We start from the raw sequence: 22,757 nt of genomic DNA, 5'->3' as shown, positions 1-22,757 counted from the left end.
GTATTTATTGATGTTTATCGCAGAATTTTGAAGACTACTTATAAAATTAAGTACTAATTATTTCTATTTTAGGGTGTAGTGCTATACAGTGCAATAAATGTGATGCTTGATGTGTCTTGCAGAGCACTAACATCTCAGATTCTGGTACTAGAATTTGACCTTTTGAGAAAGATAACTTCACCATTAATACATTGCCAGTCCACTGTAGCACTGTTGTTGCCCGGCCTTATAAGTACTTGGAACCAAAAGAAGGATTGGCTAGGGCACAGTCAGCTGGGTTTTTCTAATTTTTTTTTTTTTAATTAAGTCTGTAATAGAGCACCATTCAAACAGCACATACTGCAATTTGTTTTAAATTCAAATGTAGATATTTATTCTGTTGACTTTGAAATGGCTTTAATTAAAATGCCACTTCCTAGTCAGGGAGACAGAATGCTTTCCTTTTCCAATTTGTAGTCAATACTTTAGAGAGAGTTTGTTTTTTTCTTTCCTTAGTTTGGTTTTAGTAGTAGAATTGAGATTTCTGTGTGGGAATTGTCTTGGAGTATTTCTGCTTTAGTATCCCTCTAAAAAATCACAAAGCAGTTGGGGAAAATGCTTTGGATGCTTTTTATGGTAATTGCTGCCTGTGGTAAAGTGGAGAGAAGAGGCATGCTGGCAGAGTTCAGAGTGACACACACTGATCAGAGAGCAGGGTGTGAGGAGAAATGCACAGGACTGTAGGGTGACAAGAGCTGTTGGTGGAATCACTAGCAAACAGGAGAAGGACCTAGACACAGGAAGGCAATTCAGTTCTTAGAAAGTAAGGAAGGATGAAGTGAGAGTGATGAGTGTGCAGCGAGGAAAGGACTTCATGTTTCTAAAAGAAGCTTCAGTTTGATACATCTGTGGTTGTTGGATAATTACATAGAGCATTCTTAGTTGCCTGATTTGAAATTTGACATATTTAGTGCTGAGAAGAGGTACCAGATTGAAAGCTTGGGATGCTAAAGTCATCAAATAACCTACAGGACAGGTACAGCTTGGCCAGAGGCGCAACATGTGCCTCCCCAAAAATGCCCTTAACATGCTGTAAGTTGGCAAGGTATCTCAGTAGGGACTGAAGGGTAGTTCAGATTTCATGGTCTATTTTGACAAAATTGGCTAACTTCAAGACTACTAACAAGGGTATAAGCCAGTATGCCTTGTGAAATGGAAATCTGCCCACTAAGCCTAAGGCCCACACAGTTCTAAAGTTTCTGTAAGGCTGAGTGGGTGCTCACTTTACCTACCTTGATATATTCTTCTAATGACATTTCTTTTCCTGGTGCCCTTCACATAAAAATGAGGAGGAGAACGGTTTTATTTATTGCAAGATAAAGCTATCTAACTCCTCCGACCATAATGAGGTAAATATAAATAACGAGACAGCACTGTTGTTTTCTTTGGCTCCAGGGTGTAGCCGTAGTTTTAGTTCACTTGCTGTTTTGCTGTTGCTTATTTTCCTCACGGCTGTGACTGACAGAGCTGCTTCCTTGTAGGAGGACTGACAAATGGTAGTGGTCGCTATATTTCTGCAGCCCCCGGAGCCGAAGCCAAGTATCGCAGTGCGGCGAGCACCTCCAGTCTCTTTAGCTCCACCAGCCAGCTCTTCCCTCCCTCGCGCCTCCGCTACAGCAGGTCTGACATCATGCCTTCTGGACGCAGCCGCCTGCTGGAAGATTTCAGAAACAATCGTTTCCCTAACCTTCAGCTAAGGGACCTTGTTGGACATATTGTTGAATTTTCCCAAGACCAGCATGGTTCTAGGTAATTATTATAAGAATAGTTAATAATATTTTACTGCTTTGATATTGTTTTATTAATATGAAACTTTTGAATGAGGTGCTTGTCATCTTAACTCCAAGTATCCTGATTGGAGCTCACACTCTTAGGCTGACCTTCTCTAAGAAATTTCGTTGTAAAAGTAGTATTAATTTAGCTGTCTGTAGAAGTTCTCAGTGTAGAAACAGCCTCATAACTAGACTTGTAAATGCAAGTATTAAGGTATCAAAAAGGCATTGATTAAGAAAACAATATGTGGCATCTGGAATGTAAAACTATTTTTGTCAGTACATCATCTGGTACTTAGTGACTGTTATTCATCTTTAATGCTTTTCAAATGAAAGTTTTCAAGTCTTAATTTTGGTAAATGTGTCCTTTTATATGCAGAGGTGCTACTTTCATTTTAATAAATTTTATAAATGTTGACTGCTTTCTTTAGAGTGTTGAGGTGTCTCATTGAAACAGTGTTTGAGAGGTTTTCCTGTTGTAGATGCAAAGCATAATGTACCTTTTTTTTGCACTTAGATTTATACAGCAAAAGCTGGAGCGTGCTACTCCAGCTGAGCGCCAGATGGTATTTAATGAGATCCTGCAAGCAGCCTATCAGTTGATGACTGATGTATTTGGAAACTATGTAATACAGAAGTTCTTTGAGGTAAGTATAGCACTAAGTGTATGGATGGACATGCAAATGAAGTGCTGTAAATCTGATTAAATTTAACTGGTCTTTCCTTATCACCATAGCAGAATTCTGCATGACTTCCACAGAACCCAAATGTGTAACTCTGCATAGGTGTTTTCTGTATCCAGTGGTTTTTGCCATAATGGACACAGTTTCTCCTTAACACTGGTGGTGCATGTGTTGGTGAACACTGTGCATGTTGAGGCTTCACAAACCTCTGAGCAGAGCTTAGAGAGACTTTTAGCACATGAAAAGGAACATAAATATTTTAAAAATGCTTTTTATTGGTTACTGCATTATGGTATAGAATGGTCTGGAAAATGCAATTGTGCTCAAACAGCTGTGTGAACTTCACCTGAGGAAACTCCCACAGAGGCAGAAGAATTCTGAGTAAGGGATATCCATCGTAAGATACATCCAGTATTACTACAACTAGTATTTAAAAGAGATTTGTCTTCTCTTAAAAACTATGTGGTAAAAAAAAAAAAAAAAAAAAAGGCTTCATCAAAGAATTACAAGATTTGGCTTGCAGAGAGAAGAAAAAAGTAGTACCTGTGTCCTGGGAAACGTTGTATGTCGGAAAGGTATCTAGTATAGTGTACTTCAAATCAAGGGCCCTATCAAAGAGTTGTGGAAGGAAGGTGATCATGGAAAATGTCCAGTAAGAAATAAGATACTTGCTGTAAACAAGAATGTAATTTTTTATAATTATAAAATAATGTGCTCATTTTTTTACTTCTTTTTTTAATAACCAGTCAAAATATCTTCTGTAGTGTCACTGACATACTATATACAAGATCTTGATTTTGCTCAAGGGTCATCATCTGCTATTTTTTCCATAATGTTAAGTTGGAGGAATACACAGTTAATCATTGTTAGCTGAGTGTTTTCATCTTAATTCTGCAGAATACTTCTCAAGAACAAAAGTGGATGTGGCCTTACATGTAATAGGGGACCTCATTTTACGGCAGGTGAACTTGTTGGTCAAGCTTTCTTCAGAGCTGACTTGGTGTGGAGTTTGACAGTTCTCAGCAATGCTGCAGGAATATTGCTGTGCCACCAGCTGGTTGTCCAGCTGGTCACTTCTGTGTCCTCTCTTACAGGATATGAGATACACCACACAAGTTTTGAGATAGAAAATCTGATTTGAATTCATACATAATAGTGACCTGTGATCAGTTTGCTGGTATAATTTATTTGAAAAAGTGGTTTATAGCACTTAAATATTCCTACAGACAGACAAATATAAACGATATGATTTCTTCTGTTGTCTTTCAAGGTCATGCATTTGATAGCAGGTATGTGAACTGGATGTGGAATATTACAAAATGTTGCATTTAGAAAAGAAAAGCTTCTGGTAAATATCCCCACCAAAATACAAAGTGAAAAATTATTCAAATATTACAGTCATGTACATCTTGACAGTACTTACTCTGACATGTAAATTCCAGCATGCTGCAATATTCATTTGTTAACAGCATATTTATTTTCTTTTAGTTTGGAAGCCTGGATCAAAAGTTAGCCCTAGCAACACGCATCCGTGGTCATGTTCTGCCATTGGCCCTGCAGATGTACGGCTGTCGTGTTATCCAGAAAGCACTCGAGTCAATCTCACCTGACCAGCAGGTAATTGTAAGTTAGAGCAATGCTTTTTTGATTTTATTTCTTTTTATTGCATCCCTCATTTTACTTGATTAAATAGATGATTATTCCCTTCATCATGAAATATCCTGGGGGATAAAATAGTTGTTTAAATGAAAATACTGAGGTACACAGTTAACATCAGTGAATATGAAGGTTGGAGTCAAGATGAAATTAAATTTTTCCCCATTTAAGGAGGGCGGGATGGGGGAAATACAATCATAAAGACAAGAATAATCTTTGTTTTTCCAGAATGAAATGGTGAAAGAGCTGGATGGCCACGTTCTGAAATGTGTGAAGGATCAAAATGGAAACCACGTTGTACAAAAATGCATTGAGTGTGTTCAGCCCCAGTCGCTCCAGTTCATCATTGATGCATTCAAAGGACAGGTAGTGTCAGTGGTTCATTTCCTCTTTGCAGGTTGCTTAAATTTCACAGAAAAAGGTTTGCAGGTCTTTGTCCATCATTTGCATGTACAAGATAGCATTTGCTACTTTGCACTCAGCTTATTTTAAGTAGAATGAAAAAGGGGATGATGACATGGAAAAGCTGTTGGAGAGACAGTTAGCATGCTGTGAAAAGATGAATTTGTTGGAGAAGAGGCTCTAGAAAGACGTGTTTGTATGTATTACAAATAATAGTAAATATTTATGTAATATAAATACATACAAGGGACTTTGCATGCCCAGGCTTTGTGTTTGTGTTTTGTGATAGCACCGTTTCACATTTCCTTCACAGCTCTTGGCAGGGACATTTTTTATATAATAACAATGTGTGCGCTCTCTAGTATATATTTTTCATTAAAAATTACATTTTCCTCTCCTGTTGCTGGTGTTGCACATGTGTCTTTCAGTGTTTCCCAAAGAATGTCAGTCCTTAAGGAACTGCAGTGATGAAATTCACTAATCTGTTCCCTGCATATGGACTAGTGTGAAGGGGGTGTAGTATTTGTTTACTTCAGATTGGGGTTTTTGTTTTGTTTCCAAAAAAGCATTATTACTGTAAGATTGATATTGTGCTGCAGGCTAGTGAATGTGCTGCAGCTAAATAACATTTTAATCCTCTGAGACAAGCATGTACTTTTATAGTCTTGAGAAGAATTGTAAAAATCTTACTAACTTGGCTATATAACTAAATTTTACTTTAATGGATGGCCAAATGTATTTCCTAATAAAATCTACAATATCTTTCTCATTTTACACAACAGCAATACCTGAATTATTGTTGTGCATTGTACTAAATTGCATACCAAGGTTTCTAGGGTTTGGTCTTTTTACACCAAAAAGTGTGGATGAGGTACATGAGATGCATTTTTTCAAACTGCAAATAGAGCCCCTTGACTAAAGTTTGAGTTTATGTACTGAACATCCATCCTAACCACCAAGTAATTATATGTAGAATATAGTAGCTAATGTGAAATGGCAAATTAAGGTCACACTTGTGATATTACTTATAATTTTCTCCTGCATTTGAGTTGATGCCTAATCATACAAGATTCTGTATTCAGTCCTGACCAACAATGAAATTTTTTAAATTAATCCCCAAACCACAAATGTAGCTTCAGGAGAAGCAAGCAGAAGGAATAAGCAAGATTTGGCTGTATGTTTTGAGTAGTTATTTACAAACTTTGTATCTGTAAATGGGAGCTTATTGTATATGCTGGAACATGAAGTTGGTGAAAATCAGCTGCCTTTATTGAATTCCTTTTCATAAGCGTCAAAGTCTTAAAACTTGAAAAGAAAGTAAAAAGGAAAGCTTGAAAGTTGAACAGCAGTTACATAAGGGTCATACTTCCAGGCTTTCCTCTGCAGCTGTTTAGGCTAGAAATATTGTAATGAATAATTGGGTTCTTAATTGTATGTTTTCTGGAGTCCTTGACGCACAAAAAACTGCTTTTTCATATTTTCCTGACTTTTTCTGGAAATGGAATTCTGGTCTTTGCAGACAAAACTTTTTTTTAATAGTAGTTGGTATGTTCAGTTCCATTTTGAATGCAGCAATGTTGCAATAGATGTGAGCTTCTGTTGGTTTAACTTCAGTTTGCAATCCTGTTTTCAAGGTATTTGTACTTTCAACTCATCCATATGGTTGTAGAGTAATTCAGCGTATTCTGGAGCACTGCACTGCTGAGCAGACTTTGCCAATCTTAGAAGAGCTGCATCAACACACAGAACAGCTCGTGCAGGTCAGTGCATGTAGGCTCATTTTTAATGCACTTCAGAGGTTTTTGTTATCATTTACTCCTGTATCCTAGTTTAAATGCAATTGCCTCTTTTTAGTTTTGTAGACATTGATTTTTTGTTTTTCTTTCCTTCCATAGTTTTAATGAAAATTAATTTGGAAGTTGGGAGGCAAAGAAGATATAAAAAGTGTTTTTCTTATAGTTTTGACTGTAGCTTGGTGTTCAGGGGAACATTAGAGCTGCTAAAAAAGCATGATCTTAAATTTGAGGACTTCTCTCTTTAGGAGGATAAAAGATACTCTAGCAAAACACTGGTTTTACAAATTATTTACATTTTTCATGTAAAGTTTGTGGTCCATTAAGTAATTCTTAAGGAAATATTTCTTGCATCACTTTGCTTCTGTAATGTTGATGTTATTGGTTTTTCCTTATACCCATGCAAATATAATTTCATACTTTATGCTTATGTACAAAAGCTGTCATTATTCATTATTTGGTATGAACACAAAAAAAAATATAAGTAATCTTATTTTCAGGATCAATATGGAAATTACGTTATTCAGCATGTACTGGAACATGGTCGTCCTGAAGACAAAAGCAAAATCGTTTCAGAAATAAGAGGAAAAGTTCTAGCTCTGAGTCAGCACAAATTTGCCAGGTATTGCACAACTTCCATATATTAAAGATTCATTAACCTTGTAAAATTGTAATACTGGATTGATTTCTTGTGTTACAAAAGGGATACAATAATTTTTTTTATTGTTTATCTTACCTCCTGAAATTTCATATTTTTATAGAGATGAATGATAATGATAGTTGTATACTAGGTTTGGGGAAGGGAAGAGGAAAATGTTCGGTAGCAAAACAAAGTAGGTCCTGTGGGTTTATGGAATGGCTTTTGTTCACTTCATGCAAGTGCAGGGAACAGGTTCCAGGTTTTCATATAAGGTTGCCCAGAGCCAGGTGAAAAGCTCTGCTGGAACTTGAGTGATGTGCTGATGACAATAAGCTGGGACTTGCTGACTCTCAATACAGCCTAACAATTTGCAAGTATAACAAGGCTAGCTTTAAAAAATGGTAGTTCAGTCTGACAAGGATTTTCTGCCTTAGAAAATCTGAAAGACTGCTGTAGAGGCCTGAACTAATTCTGAAATTGGAACCTAAAACTCCTCCTTTTATGCTTTTTGCTGACATACGGATTTTGTGCCTTTTGTGAAAGAAAAATACACCTCAGAATTCATTCTAGGTGATTTAATGAGACTAACCTTGTCATCAAAATGATGTAAACATGCACTGACTTTATTGGGGGCATTTGTTTTAAAAATTGCTAGCAAACTAGTTTATTTGGATTTTATTTTTCTTTGCCTGAATAGAACTCTTCATAACCCTCTAACTTGCTTAATTTCTAAAGCACACATTTAGGACTGGGATCATTTTGCTATGTTACAAGCTTTGATGGCCTTTCCAGCTTCTGAAATAAACTGGAAGGTCAGAGACTTGCTCTACAAAAGAATATTTGGTGGAATCTCTGATGTAGGCATGCTCTTGGAAACTGCATTTATTCAAAAAGCAAGAGTCTTCATACCTGGCATTCTCTTTTGTGTCTTCAAAGAGCCCACAATCAAAGTAGATGTGCTAGAACACATCTGCAGCCTGAAGTCCAGTATATCTATGTAGGGTCAGTGAAAAAGTCTCTCCTACCAAATAATCAGAAAACAACCCTGTCACATGGGTGAAGTAATAGTGATGTGGTGACTAATTTCCTCAGTCACTAGACTGGAGATTTGGAAATGAGGAATTGATGCATTTGCAATATGCTTTTTACTGCATTAAGAACCCTGAAGAACTGATAAACTTCCAGAGAAATTGATAATGGTTCCCTGAAAGAAAGTTACACCTCCAGTCCCATCACGGACTTGCCTTATTTTGCAGCAACGTGGTGGAGAAATGCGTGACTCACGCGTCGCGCGCGGAGCGCGCGCTGCTGATCGACGAGGTGTGCTGCCAGAACGACGGCCCTCACAGTGCCTTATACACCATGATGAAGGATCAGTACGCCAACTACGTGGTGCAGAAGATGATTGACATGGCCGAGCCCGCCCAGAGGAAGATCATAATGCACAAGGTACGTGTGTGCGTGCATGCAGTGATTCAGAAATGGGACTGTGAGCTCTTCTGCCACAGCACCTTTCCCTGCCGATGTAAGACTCAGTGCTTCTGTAATCCAGAGCTTGATGTGTAACCGTGACATTCAGTGGAGCTCAGTAAAGCAGAAAACATTCAGGTGTCTGAGCACTGAGCTAAGAAAGGAGAGTTTCAATAGCTGGATTTCATCTCCTGTCTGTGTGCCAGCTTTTATGTGAAAATACTTCTCACAGGAAAATGTAGTATCTGTCATCACTGTTAATGTAACAGGAGAAATACTGGTTTCTCTTCTTATTTTGGTTGTGGGTATAAATTCATTCTGCAGTTCCCCCAAAAAGAGATTGCCACACTTCCTAGCATACAGGCACATTTCTACTTGGGAATATCCACACATGGAGTAAGTGTGCTGTTGCCATAATGGTGGAGGCTGTTTAACACAGGGCCCAGGATATTCCTGCAGGATCTCTGCTTCCCCCAATCACCAACAGGGCTCTCCCACAAAGTACTGCCTTCCTTTTCCTGCAACAGGAACATCAGTTATTTGATGAGTCAAAATCACCAGGTTTACATCTTTCCAGAAACTTCCAGCACATTGAAATACAGGCTTCTGGCATCTTTTTGCATAATTTTTTCAAAGTGTAGTTACCTCTACTTAGAAGTATGGATGTGAAAAAAACAAATGTGTTTCTTACTACAGATTCGACCCCACATCACGACTCTGCGTAAATACACCTATGGCAAACACATTCTGGCCAAGCTGGAGAAGTATTACCTGAAGAACAGTACTGATCTGGGGCCAATTGGTGGACCACCAAATGGGATGCTGTAAAAGACAAAGAGAAACAAAAGAAAAATTAAATTGTGAATTATCAAAACCTACAACTTAACTCTAAATGTTCTGATTTTTTTAAATCTATTTATTGACTTTGTTCATCCATTTGTAAAATTTTTATTCTTGTGTATATTTTTGGGGAGTGAATTGTTTAAAAAAAAAATATCTCCAGCCCTGGTCCGGAGACCTATCAGATTGGATGGCTGGCAAAGCACAGAATGCCTGTATATGATGTAATTGTATCAAAATAGCTGTCACATATTTTGTAAATTTTTACCTTGTAAAGTCACTGAAATAGTTTTTAAAGGGAAAAAGTACAGTATTCTTTTAATACACTGGCTTGCAATCTGGTAGGTCTACCCAGCATCATAGCACAACAGGTTTATAGAGTTGTATATAGAATTAATCCTTATTTTTCCCTTTTGTGTGAAGTCTTTTATACCAGATTAAAATTGATCAGCTGCATAAACATTATTTAACATGTTGAAAAGTTAAGTTGTATTTTGGTGGTTCACAACATCCTATCCAAATAACAAACAGGGCACAGCAAATTAAAGTAGGCAAAAACAAAACGATGGAAACTTTAAAAGACTAGGTTTTGGCACTTGCTGTGGATACAGGTTTTTTTAAATCATGCCCTAAGGTTTTCTCTAGCAATGTATTAAAAATAAAGTGCTGTATATACTTATATATTTAATTGTTGTACAAGGTAGAGGGATTAAAATGATGGTGGTACTTCCATTCAGCAAAGTACTCTGTTGGAAAAGGAGTGAACCCTGTATTAACTTTACAGTCAGTTTTACAATGCAGGAAGAGTAGAGATATGTATTTTTTTATTTTGCATATAGAATTGTAAGGATTTGAAAGTGTTGAGCATTTATTTTGCTTTCTCACTGTAGATGCAAAAAATAGGTAATGATAAAGAGAAGGGGCCACTGAAAAGTAAACTTGATAGCTCAACATTTAAGCATGATTGATTAATATTCAGATAGCTTTTTGCTTCCTATAAATATATGCATTGTATACGTGTAGTTAATAGGTGTAAGTTTACAGTTTGAAAACAAATCTCTCGTTTTGATGTTTATTACAAAGCCTTGCTAATTTAGTAGTGATGCTTACCTTGGTTGTACAGATGTACATTTGTAAACCTTCATGCTGTAAATGTAATTTGTTTTACTCCTTTTTGGGACAAAAATTTGCATTTTAGTGTATATTCATATCCTCATTCCCTTCTTTCCCCTGGCATATAGTGTTGTATAATGTAAATTTATTTCAGCAAATCAAGAGTGATTTTTTTAAAATTCTATCTTTATATGGTTTCAAAAATATGAACCGGCTTTCTTTTTATCTATTGTGAGAAACATTATGTTTTGTTTATAACATAGCTGTTGAATCTGTTCATATGGACACTTTGGGAAATCAATCTGTTCAAATTTTAAATCAGGATAAATAAGCATAGTAAGAAGTGGACTGAAATATTTGGTTATTACAGAAACCAATGCTTCTTCCATCTTAATAAATGTGGCATGAATTTTTTGTACAGAAGAGTACTGTATTTTTGAATAGCCTTCTCGCAGCGTAAAGCAAATATGTATGATACTGTCGATTTTTTTCTCTGGACATATGACATTGTAACAGTAACATAAAGATGATGTACATATACAAGCGGCCTTATGTACATTTCCCAATGATCTTTTTAAGGCAGAATTGTGACCATATGTGTATAATTAAAATCCTTTTTAATCCTTTGCCTATGGAAATATTTTGGAAAAAGCTTACTTTGTATATTCAGTTTCTGAAAGATAAAGAAAGTGCTTTGTATGTTGTTGAAGTAAGTATTTTGTGTAAAATGTTCATTTGGATGGCTTAACCTAAAGTTTTGATCAACGTGGTAGTTTGAAAACAACGTCTTGAGCATTGATCAAATAAAAGGCTGTTTTGGTAGGGGTGTGATCATGAGAAAGAAAACAGTAGTGGTATAAACTCGTATGAGGAATTCTGTCATGTTACTGTTGATACCAGGGTTACATAACTGTTGCTGTAGCAGACATCTGAGGCGCTGCGTTTCTATTGGTAGTGAGAACTCCTTAATAGGCAAATGGCAAAGTTTCTTCCGGCCTACTTCCAGTGCCTGCATGAAGTGAAGTAGTAAGCCTCGTTATTTTGAGTAAGCACAATTCTAATTGCCAAGTAGTTTTTGCATGGCAGTTCACAAAATTCCTCCCCAGAGGTACCAGCCCAGTCATGGGAGCCAGAGTTTTCCCGTAGTCACCCAAAGGATGACTTCTGAGCCACTCCCTTGAACACATCAATTCTCAGTGACTGTCTTTACCCTGTGTAGCTGTGCCGTGTGTTACAATCCACAGAGCCGGCATTCCTTCAGCACGTCAGGCTTTTGGGGATGTCCAGGCAGAAACTGCTAATGTCCCTGTACTTTGTCCCTGCAGCACTCATGCCATGGTTGAATTTAAACAGTCCTGTAACTGTCATCCTTGGTGCTTTCAATATCTTGAGTATAATCTTCCACTTGCTCTCCTGAGGTCATTTGTGCACAAATTCTATCCAGGAACATGAAAATCACTGGATTTCCTTTCAACTATTTTAGGGTTTGGGTAGAACCACTAGACTTTTTGCTCAAGTATTGCTTTTTGATATAGATTGTTTACGGACCAGTTTGATTAGGTTTGACTCCAGGTGGCTCGTATTGAATAATGTAATGTTCACGTGTATATACTGTAAAAATCAAAATGAAAATGTGTGAATAACACTGTGTGAAATATATCTGGTCTTGCGTTTTTCCTGTAGGAAACCAGCCATATTCCCTTGTGACTTCCCTGTGTCTGTGGAGCTCAGCTTTGGGAAGTTGCTCACTCACTTGTGCTGATGGGAACTGGGCAATTATTGAAGAACCCTGGATTAGATCATTAAATTTTTGGAGGGCAGTTTTGAGCAGCTCAATCTTCCTATTTTATAGTGTCTTTACTGGTGACTTGTTAAGGCTGCAGCCTGGTGGCAGTTTTTTCGTACATCCCTGGATTCAGGATGAGCTCAGGAGCATTTGAGAGGGTTAGCTTCCACATGAGAGAAGAAATTGTTAGTGCTCTGTGGCATCCCTGGATCCACACTCATTTCTGTTACTACCCAGGAGGTTTTTCAAAAGACCATATTTAGCTGAAGGTGTGGAGTGAAGTGGACTGACAGCACAGGAAATGAGCCTCCTGGGAAATAACTCACCTAAGGGGCCCCTGTGGACAGAAGAGTCATAATGCCCATCCCTCCATCCCTACTTTTCCATAAGAGCATGGAGAAAATTGAGGTTTTGGGGTCATAATGCTTAGACGTTTTAAAGTGCTGATGCAAATTCAAAAACCAATTTAGCCACTGCTCTCTAAGGGCCGTGCATTTGAAGAGATGCTTATGGCTCACCACAGCGTAGTAGCACAGCAGTGAGGTTGGGCTCCATGAGTGATGCTCAGGATTCCAATAACTGGGAAAGTGGGTTAGCAGTGGGGTGGCAACAGCTCCTACCATGTCATTTGGGGAAGCTGAGAGAATGCAAAAGCATTTTAATATCTTGTGCCTGGTCACTGAAACTGCAGATTGCATGTAAGTAATGCAGCAGGGGGGAGAACTCAGGGCAAACAGCAGAGCAGCACTTTGCAGCCAGGGCAGCCGCAGCACTCTGGTGAGGAATTCTGCATGGAGCAGTGCTTGAGCATCACGTGTCCTGAGAGTGGCAGATCCTGCCCCCGTGGTGACACAGTTCTCTGCTGCTGCTTGAGGAAGGAAAGGGGAACACCATGAGCTGTGTGATCTGAGCTGTTGCAGCCCACGGCAGGGCAGGAGCGGCTGTTGGTTTGCTAACACAGCGGTTCACGTCATTCCTGCCAGTACCACCTGAAGTCTCATTAGTCTGTGGGCAGAACCGATGTGATGAGCTACAGGCAGTGCTTTACTCAGCCCAAACAGTTTCAGATACACAGGCACTATCTGTGCCCAAAGGATGCTGATTCAAGCACCTCTTGGCATGGGAATGAGGAAGCTTGGTTCCTGTCAGAGATCTATTCCTCTTGGGGCTCTGCTTGGTTCCTGATGTTGGGCTAGGGAGGTGTGGGAGAACTTGGCAAGTGTAGATCCTGCCACCCAGGAAGAGACAATCTGAGAGGTGCTGCAGAGTGAGCCTGGGGTGTTTGCTTTCCTTTGCAGCAGAGCACCCCAGGCCACCCCACCCACCTCCATCATCACAAGGGGTTAAAAAACAGCCCTGTCATCACAGAAAGAGTCACACGTGGAAAGGATGGAAGGATGTCCGTCCATCCAGCATTGATAGTGCTCCAGAGCCAATACAGGACATCCTGAGCTGGTGCAGGAAAGGTGGCAATTGCTTTAGCCAGAAGAATGAACCAGATCCGAGCATCACACATTAGGTGTCAGAACACAGAGGCTGTGGGTGGGGGAGTGACCACCCTGCATAGAGGCAGGGAGGGGTAGAGAAGACCAAGCTTAGGGATCTACCTGAGCTGCTGGTGCTGCTCAGTGAGGTGGTGCACGAGTGTTTCCTCTGTTGGCTCCCTCTGCAGGCTCGCTCTGTGGTTAGGGAGCTTGCCCAGCAAACGAGATGCTTGAATTAGTTTCCATTACCAGCCTCAGGGTTTTGAACCCACCTCCCTCACTTCACAAGTATTTTCCTAACCACAAGGAACTGGGCGGGTTTACTTTCTACTCCTGAATTTGGGCTGGGCTTTTAGCACAGCTTGAACCATTCATTGCATCACAAAGAGCACAAGATGGAGCATGACTCCTAAAGCACGCAGGTGGGAGTTGGAAGTTCTGCACCTGAGATCCTTGTCTCCACCTCGATTCTCCCAGACTTACTTAATGCAAAATATATCTTGGGAGCAGCATTCCCCCATCATTATCAGACTGGAAACTTTCCAGAGGCTTTATAAAAAGCAGCTGAAATGCAGGAAGACCTATTCTAAAGACCCTCTTCCTTTCATTAATAAGAACAAACATTGGAATAAAATGTTCACCTTCTCACCAGCATCAGTGCTGTGGGCACAGGAGGCCTTCTGTATCTTCCTCCTCTGCTTGCACAGTGCCTACCCAGCCCTAAACTCCCCAGATCTGCAGACATGAGCTGGGGCACATTGCAGGTGACACAGCTGGTGTACAAGAACATTGGGTGGGTGGGGAGAAACCCCTTACATTGCTGAGCCCTAATGAGCTTCGTTTGAGCTTCAGACCTGCCTGGAGGGTTCAGATTTCCTGGCAGCCGCACAGCACCACAGCCCTTCCTCAGCCTGGCTGCTGGATCTTTTCCCAGCCCAGCCTCGGGGAGCGAGGCAGCCCTTCCCCAGCACAGCCGTGCTCAGGTGCTGGAGGCTGGGGGAAGGCTGCCTGCTTGTCTGCTGGTCACAGGACAGGTTCACACGCTTCAGCTTCACTAACACACCTGCAGCTCTGTGCTGCAGGTCGTACCCAGCAGCACAGAGCTGCCCCAGTACCTGACTGCCGCAGAGGAGTGCCACTCATGGGCTCTGGGGGGACATTGGCCAAGCCTGCTGAGGTCCCTGTCCTTACAGGTGATGTTGGCTGTGCCTTCTCAGGCTGCGAGGCCACTGTCTGCTCCTGTCAAAGGGCTTTCCTCAGGGCTTTTGGGGAAGCAGAACAGTTGCAGGTGTCAGGTCTCAAAGTAAAGATCCCCAAAGACACACAACTGCTTAATGAGGGCTAACTAAGAAGGGCAGTGTTATGGCAAGGGAACACACACAGGTGGTGGCAGAAACACACAGGTCGTGGCAGAAAGCACTGGCTAGCAAGAGAGATGACAGCACATTTCACAGCTATATTCTCTTCTCCCAAATATAGGCACCCCATTCCTTGTCTTAACTGGAGGATCAAAAGTTAGAGGTTCCCTGGTGGGAATGAAGAGCCCTCTTTCCTCCCCTTTTTTTATCTCCTTTTCTCTAAGGCAGCTAAAATATAGCATCAGAAAGTTTTTCTATTCCTCCCTGCACAGGATCAGTTCAGGAGGAGAGGTTTTGGGAAGCCATCTGTTCATACAGGCTGGATCTTGGAGAAGGATTCAGCCCCATTGCCTGGGCTCAGTTTTGATGGGTCTGCCTAGATGCTGTTCCTTGCTCCACACCTGTGTGTGAACTGGATCCAGAGGCTGATAAAACAACCTGAGCAGTCACTCAATAAGCAAGAATCAGAGGACTGAAGCTGGGCTGAGGAGCTGAGGGTGGGCAAACTCAGTGCAAATCACAGAGTCCATTCCAACCCCTTGCATGGAGGGGTGGGATGAATGGAGCAGAGTTCAACCCTATCAGAGATCCAAGCTACACACTGATCTCTTTCAAGTGGGCCATTTGGCTCTTAAAAAGCCTTTTTGTATGAAGGCTCACCATCACAAATACTCCAAAATTCACATGATGTCTCCTGTTTCCTTGAAACATCATGTGTCTCACGATAACTAAGGGTTTGATTATTCATCCCAGTTTGGGAGTCACACAAGTCCACATCCTGCGGGGAAAGGTCTATCATGCAGCCCTATCCCATGTGCCACCCCCTCCACATGCAGGGAACCAAAAGTCCAGAGGTCTGATCAGGGTGTTCAAGGTGACCCACCCCACATTTCTGTGAAGTGCTGCATGGCCCCCACTGGCCACTTGGAGAAGGGATATCCCCACAAGGGCCATGCAGCTTGCACCCCACCAGGGAGGCTATGGGGGAAACACCATCCAGTTTAAAACAAAATCTGTTTAAATGTGGACACTTCCAGGCAGACTCATACACTGGGAACAGATCCTATTGCATACTTAGGGATCTGGTGCCATTGGAAGGACCCTTGAGCATCCAAGACACCTGGCCAGGGCAGGGAACATTCCCTAGGAGCTTGCCTCAGCCAAACCTTCTGTTGCAGCAGAATGCCTTAGATGGCACTGGGCACCTTAATATACACAGTTGGTCTCTTCACCTAGCACACACCAGAAATCAGTAAGCAACATTTTATAAATCAGTGGTTAAGAGGGGGAGGAAGAGAAGGGAGGGAGGGAAGAGAAGGCAGGGCTAGGCCCAAAGGGTTTGTTGGGAGTAGGAGTGAGAACAGCTTTGTACTGAAGAATGGAATGGGATGAGTGGTGGCGAAATAAAGCATCTACATCTACACACACACACAAAACTACTGTAACCACAGTGCCATAAACAACCATAAAGACCTTTTGGATTACAGCTAATGGGAGAAGGGGAGGGGAAGGCAGAAGGAGCATCTTGAAAACTAAATGGCGTATTTAAAAAGTACATAATATAGTAATAATAATAAAAAGACACTTTATGCACTGCAAAACCTTCATTCCAAGCCTCCCTGTGAAGTATAGCTAATTTCACAGTCACCTAAAAAGAAACCAAACTAAAAGAAAGGAAACAAAAGAGAATAAAATTTGAAGCAATTAAAATATCTGTGTTCACCCCATCTGTGTTGCAAATATCTTTGTTCACCCAAAGTCAGCGCTGTCAGAGCGGAGCAGGCATCAGGCACACATTCCACACTAAGCTGAAACCCCCGGTAAACCCACAGCTTTCTCTTCCCCACAGATATGTGGGTCAGCAGTGCAGGACCCCCCCACTGCCCAGCCAGGGCTCCAGCCCTTGCTCCCGTCCTTCCCTCCAGCTCCTCACCCATGTACGTGCCCTGCTGTGGCCCTGCCCTCCTCCCTGTGGCCCCGTGCCCGCCTCCCACCGGGCAGATGCTCCATGGAGGTGGTCAGCACCAGGAAGGTGCTGGAGGCAGACACGAGCGCAGCTCGGTCTGTGCCTCAGCCCTGCACCCGTGCCAGCCCTGCAGCACACGGGCTCCGATCTACCCGCGGCAGGGGCATCCCCAGCCCCAGGAGTTCTCATAATGAACGCAGGAGAAGGGCCAGGGTGAGGGATGACACAGGATGGGTGGGATCGGTGTGAATCAGTGCTCTGACAGCCAGGGCCGGGAGGCACTTGCACCTCCTGCAGGGTTCGGCCAGGAGTGACTGCACCCAGCCCTCAGCCTGCCCATGTCCGTGGGAGGGGGTAAGTGGCCTTGAAATGCTCAGTGAAGGATGACAATTGCAGCAAGATGCATCCGTTTGGTTAATCAGGAAGAAAACCTGTACGTTGTATCGTATCAATTTCACTGCACAGTCACGACTGGAGGCAAGAGGAAACGGTAAAACCTGTGGCTGGCCCCAGAGCCATCGTTCCTCAAAGAGCCTCAACCATTCTGGGGTCCAGATCACCTCAGCTTGATGAATACATAAAAAACCAACAGTACTTTTTACAATGTTCCAAATATCTGTTCTAATCGGCTGTTACTGAAACGGAACTAAAATCTCTGATGCAGCCTAGCCCTGCTCTCACAACTGCTCTGCTGCAGCACCTGCTTCTCCCAAGACCAGCTTTTTTGCATATGTAGGAGTATTAAACCTGCTTTGGCAGAATTCTTGGAGTTAGACGTGCTTACTCAAATTCTCCATGCAGCAGAAACACCTAACTCAAGACACTTGGTTGTTTAAAGGTGACAGTCTTGAAACTTATACTCAACATGTTTCATGTGGACCGAATACTTCCTTATTTTGGTTAAAACACTTTCCTTTTCTCCTTTGTTTGGAACTTTTTAACCAGCAGTGCTACTGTAGTTTCTGCAAAAATTGATAGCTAACTTCAGGGGTGTGTTGTATATTGGGTATGGTCAGAGAGGAACAGGGACCATATTCCACAAGGAGAACTGCCATTAAGATTTTGTGCAAGTTATTCAGGTATAATCTATCATAAGATAGAGCATAAGCCTCTATCACAAATCAGGACAATAAAGGAATAGAGAAAATACAGGAGGCCTTTGACAAGAGATTATACCTCATTTGATCTGGAGTCCCCATCTCCCCCAGGTGAATAATGGGTCTCTGTGACACTGCCAGAGCCAGCTGTAGGATTAAAAATACACCTATTTTATTGTCATATGTTGAGGTACTATAAAAGCACCAAACATCACAGTTCCTATTTTGCAGGGTGGCAGGCAGCTGTGCAGTGTCCAACTTCATTCATGGTCATAGGGTTTGCAACTCAGGCAATCTGCAAAACTTCTCAGCACTTCCCCACTGAACACACTGAAGAAAGCTCCTGTCCCCAGGGGGAGCACAGGATCAATGGAAACCTCCTCTGGAGGAGCCAGGGCAAGCCAGGGGAAGGCAGCAGGTACCAAGCAGGGGGTGCTGTGGAAACAGGGTAGCTCTGTCCTCCTTGTGCTGCTTGCCTTTTCTCCAAAGCTCCCAGCACCGCCTGCCTGTATGTTCCTGGGAGTCGTGATACCCTTCTCTCCATGCTCATTTTCATGCCAGGGCAAATCCCATTCTGTGCTCAAATTATTTAGGGTCATGGAGGTCGAGGGATCACGCACTGCAAGCCAGCGTGAGTCACCGTGAGTGAGCTGCCCCGAGCTGACCACAGGGGTAGGAGCATCACAGAAAGGCAGCAGAGCATCTCCCTGGGCAAGGGAAAGAACAACAAAAAAAGTGGTTATTCAGGTGAGTGCTTTCAGAAATACCTGCCTAGTCCACAAGCTCTGAAAGTGGTGGGTGAAAATTGTTGAACAGTGAAAGCAGCACCCAGTACTACAGGAAAAGGCCTCATTAAGAGAGAGGGAGTCAGTCTTTTCTTGTGGGCAACACCCGGGTAACTTCAGGCTAATGGGAAACCCCTCTGTAGGTTTTCATGCACCAGGCCCCGAAATCCAGCTCTGAGGCTCTCTGGAATGAGCATGCAGGATCCTACCAGGCCCTCACACGCAGCATCAAAGCAATGCAGCTGCTTTTATTGCAGCTGTTTATGAAAACTATCACAAAAGTGCCATGCCACTGCCAGCTGAGCTTTTGCCAAAGGAAGCTCTGCTTAATTAGGTCAAGAATTATTTGGTTAGTGGCACAGACATATTTATATATAGTTTTCAGTGTCCACACAGAAGTTCTCACTAGCAGAACAAAGGGAAAGGGGATAGAGGAGAAAGAAAAAGGTCAGCAAACTCTTGGGAGAGGCAGCCAAGTTGATTCAATTAGCAACTATAAAGTCAACACTACACTAACACTTCGACCATTACACTTTGCATTGTTTAAGCCGGGAAAAAACCCCAACCTCCGATTTTTTACAAGATTTATTCTTGTCCAAGTAAGCAAGGTCATCATTGCCATCAGAGCACTACACGGGGAGAAGAAAGGAGATCAGAGCAGACATTGCCTCAGGCTAACTGCACACTCCACACCTTAGGGTGGGCCACAGGGAGTCTCCCTTGGTCTCTCACTTCCTGGGAGTGAAAGCCAGGAGGCAGATGGAGTTGCTCAGAGATATCTGACTCACTGCAAAGGCGGCTGGACAGAACAGGCAAAATCAGATATCACCATGCAAGCAAACTGGGTGCGTTCAGGTGATCCTGCTGCAAGTCACAGCTGCATGTGAAAGGGTCAGAATCAATTATTTCTACATCAGTGCAAAAGGACATCCAAACCAAAATGCACAGGGTTTGCCAAGGCATTCAAGGAGTTAGGAAGAGCTAACTCCTGAATTTGGTGCCACCAGGCTGAACAAAGAGAAATGGCCTTGTGAATAGGGGACCTGGTGAACAGTGGCCCCTGTGCCTGAGGACCCAGAAGAGGAGTAGCACAACAGCTGGACACCAAATGTTGCACACTGGCAGACAAGCTCTTGGTAATCTGAGGCTGAAGATCCAGCTTGCTTCCTTTTCAGACTCATTCTTAATGCTTGTATTTAATGACTGGGCAGATTGCTCCTTTGTTACTGCATGGAGTTAGAAAGAGAAGGATGTGGTGTGGGCCATGGATAATAGAGGCACTGGCCTGAGGAACTTGAAAGGGGAAGAAGAAGAGAAGCTCCAGGCTAGCAGCAAATGAAACTTTGCAAACCTTCCTGGTCTACACAGTCTCCAAACAGGCCACCAGCCACACTGTCCTAACTTACTCCTGTCAGGACAATCCTTCCTCTTCCATCTCCAGGTATTAGCTCACTGATCAAAGCTTCTTTTTGCAGCTCACCATTCTGAGGCACCAAGCATGGGAAACACCCTGATGTCAAAGGGACTGCCAGTGACAGTACTTTGCCCTTCCCAGACACCATCCCTCTTTCTTGGGTTCATCTCCCACCTCACTCCAATAAGTTTCTAGGGCAGACTAAATCTGAATGCATTTAACTAAATATATTTATGTCCTGTTACTGTCCCATGTGTCCAGAGGCACCCTCTCTCCTCTCTGTCCTGTTCAGCAATCACCACAGAAATTCAGGGTTTCACCTAAAGCCTTGCCTACACATTATACCTGAGAAGTGAAACATGAGAACTGTGGGTTTCCTGTTCTTACAAATCCCCTTTAGCCAACTGAGCTACCACACAGGGGGAAAACCGGACTTTTTTCTCTGTCACAAAAGCAACAACAGAGAAAATGGCAACCAGCACCTCAGAAGCCAACTACCTGAAGCCAACCAGAAATAGCACATGTGAGCAGTGATCTGTCAACCCCAGCAGGTGGGCAGCCTGGACACTTACAGCAATCTCAATATTTGCACATACTCTAACCTCCCACTGTGTGTTAAGGAATATATTTCTCTTCCCCATCCCAAGGATGTCAGGCTGTAGCATACTTAAACAAGTTTGTCAGCTGATGAAATCATTGAGATGTGATGTGTCAGTCTGTCCAGCTTGATGCCACAGGTACAGCCCAGCCCTTGTTAAGGAACTCAAAGCAGAATCTAACCCTTTTTCTAACCCTACCCCACCTGGTCACAGACCATTAATAAACCATCTAAGGACACAGGGGACCAGGCTTCAGGAGTCATCCCTCAGTCATCTGCTCTGCAGGCTGCACTGCTGCTGATGGGCAGCTTTGAGGTGAGGACACAGAGTAACAGTGGCACATCCTCACACACTGCTGTGGGTGGGTCTGACACCTGGAAAGCCAGGCAGGCAGCTCCTGCTGCTGTGTGATACATTCATCAGGAGCAGGTGATGATGGCTTCAGCTCCAGAGCCCAGTGCAGAAGGGTGGTGGTTGCCCAAAATCAGCAGTTGCCATCCCTGCTCCCGGCTCGCCTCTGGTGGTAGCAGAAGCAGTGAGCAGGATTCCATTCCCAGTGAGAGGAAACAGGCTGTGTTTCCTCTCTTCCCATGGCAGCACACAGTTCAAACCAGCTTCTTTTCCCCAAGGAGACTGAGTTCAATTGGGCTACACTGCTGGAAGCCCTTGATCCAATTCTGGGAAATCCCCACAGCTCCACTGTACTGGGCAGAGGCAACCAATTCCTATGATCCCCTGAGCTCCGGGCTGCCAAGAAACTCCTCTCCATGCAAGTCTCATCTGGCTTTTCAGCATGGAGTTCTTTTGACTGAAACCACAATACTTAACATGCTTCAATGATCAAGCGGAGGGCACGGGAATGTCACTGAAAACACTTGGCTTCCAAACGCTGCATTGTTCTTCTCTCACCCCATTCACAGATCCCGACCAGAACATCCCAATCAAGCTCTAAATCTTTTCTAGCCAATCCAACAAGAAGCACCACAGTCCTATTTGATTGAGGACACACACAGGCCCACACTGGCATGAAACCCACGTGCCACTCAACCCCAGCAGTGCCTCGCCACCGCTCCCAGGAATGCTGTGGAAGTGCTCCCTCCCTCCGCTGTGTTGCCAGGGTCCACCAGATGCAGCCTTGGCCAAACTGACCCCTGCTCCACCACAATCTGCTGAGAAGGCTGGCTGTGCCCAGCATGCATTTCCTGATCCCCAGTAATGACCATGCAGATGGATGTCACCACCCGCCCACCAAGGCTGGGTGATGTTTTCAGTCTCGTGCTCTGCAGGCCCCAGCACCAAGCACCTCTGACCCAAGCCCAATCCCAAAAGTCTCATGTCCAATGTTCTGGTTGCGCCAGGTTCAAGACACAGCAGGAAGAAGAACGTGGTGGCCATGGCTCACGTGAGGGAAAGGCAGGGTGGTAGGAGCTGCATGAGTAATTTAAGAGAGAGGGAAAGAAAGCAAGGTAATTAAAGACATGATAAAATCTCAACAGTTTTAGCCACATTGAATATCTAATTAGGTCTAGAAAGCCTTTGGGCCACAGCTGTGGAAGGGATCCTGAGTCTGGCACAGATTGACCAACACCCACCGAGAGCCTCCAGAGCAACCAAGAAATACCAGTTAAGGCTCTTTTTTGGTCATCCCTCTCCCCAGCAGCTCCAGGGAGGCAGGGCCCAATGGCTGCAGCCTTAACCACATCCCTCATCCATCCAGCTGTGCCATGGCCATGCTGTGCCCATTGGCCATGTGGCCAGTGTGTGCTGCTACAGCTTCCAGCAGCTGTAAAAGTTCCTAAAACATTTGCACACACATTCAGCTGCATTGTTTATAGCAAACATTTCAACATGTGCTGGCAC

At 43.0% G+C, this 22,757-nt stretch overlaps 1 protein-coding gene across 9 annotated transcripts in view; it reads left to right on the top strand.

Moving 5' to 3' along the window:
- Positions 1-12,067, top strand: part of PUM2 (pumilio RNA binding family member 2) — a 66,699-nt gene extending 54,632 nt beyond the window's left edge. For 5 of the 9 annotated variants that reach the window (XM_041480813.1, XM_041480810.1, XM_041480814.1 and 2 more), the window contains 8 exons: positions 1,521-1,788; positions 2,329-2,458; positions 3,983-4,117; positions 4,379-4,516; positions 6,187-6,312; positions 6,846-6,967; positions 8,242-8,434; positions 9,152-12,067. In XM_041480813.1, coding sequence (XP_041336747.1) covers positions 1,521-1,788; positions 2,329-2,458; positions 3,983-4,117; positions 4,379-4,516; positions 6,187-6,312; positions 6,846-6,967; positions 8,242-8,434; positions 9,152-9,283 — 1,244 coding nt within the window. In that variant the 3' untranslated portion in view covers positions 9,284-12,067. The remainder of the gene's footprint in view (positions 1-1,520; positions 1,789-2,328; positions 2,459-3,982; positions 4,118-4,378; positions 4,517-6,186; positions 6,313-6,845; positions 6,968-8,241; positions 8,435-9,151) is intronic. The other 4 variants (XM_041480812.1, XM_041480815.1, XM_041480811.1 and 1 more) reach the window with 1 other exon arrangement.
- Positions 12,068-22,757: the final 10,690 nt, after the last annotated feature.

This window comes from Pyrgilauda ruficollis, unplaced genomic scaffold (assembly GCF_017590135.1).
Source record: "Pyrgilauda ruficollis isolate IOZ18807 unplaced genomic scaffold, ASM1759013v1 scaffold54, whole genome shotgun sequence".
Lineage (NCBI taxonomy): Eukaryota > Metazoa > Chordata > Aves > Passeriformes > Passeridae > Pyrgilauda > Pyrgilauda ruficollis.
The sequence above is the reverse complement of the archived record's forward strand: the minus strand, read 5'-3'. Positions and strand labels throughout refer to the sequence as shown.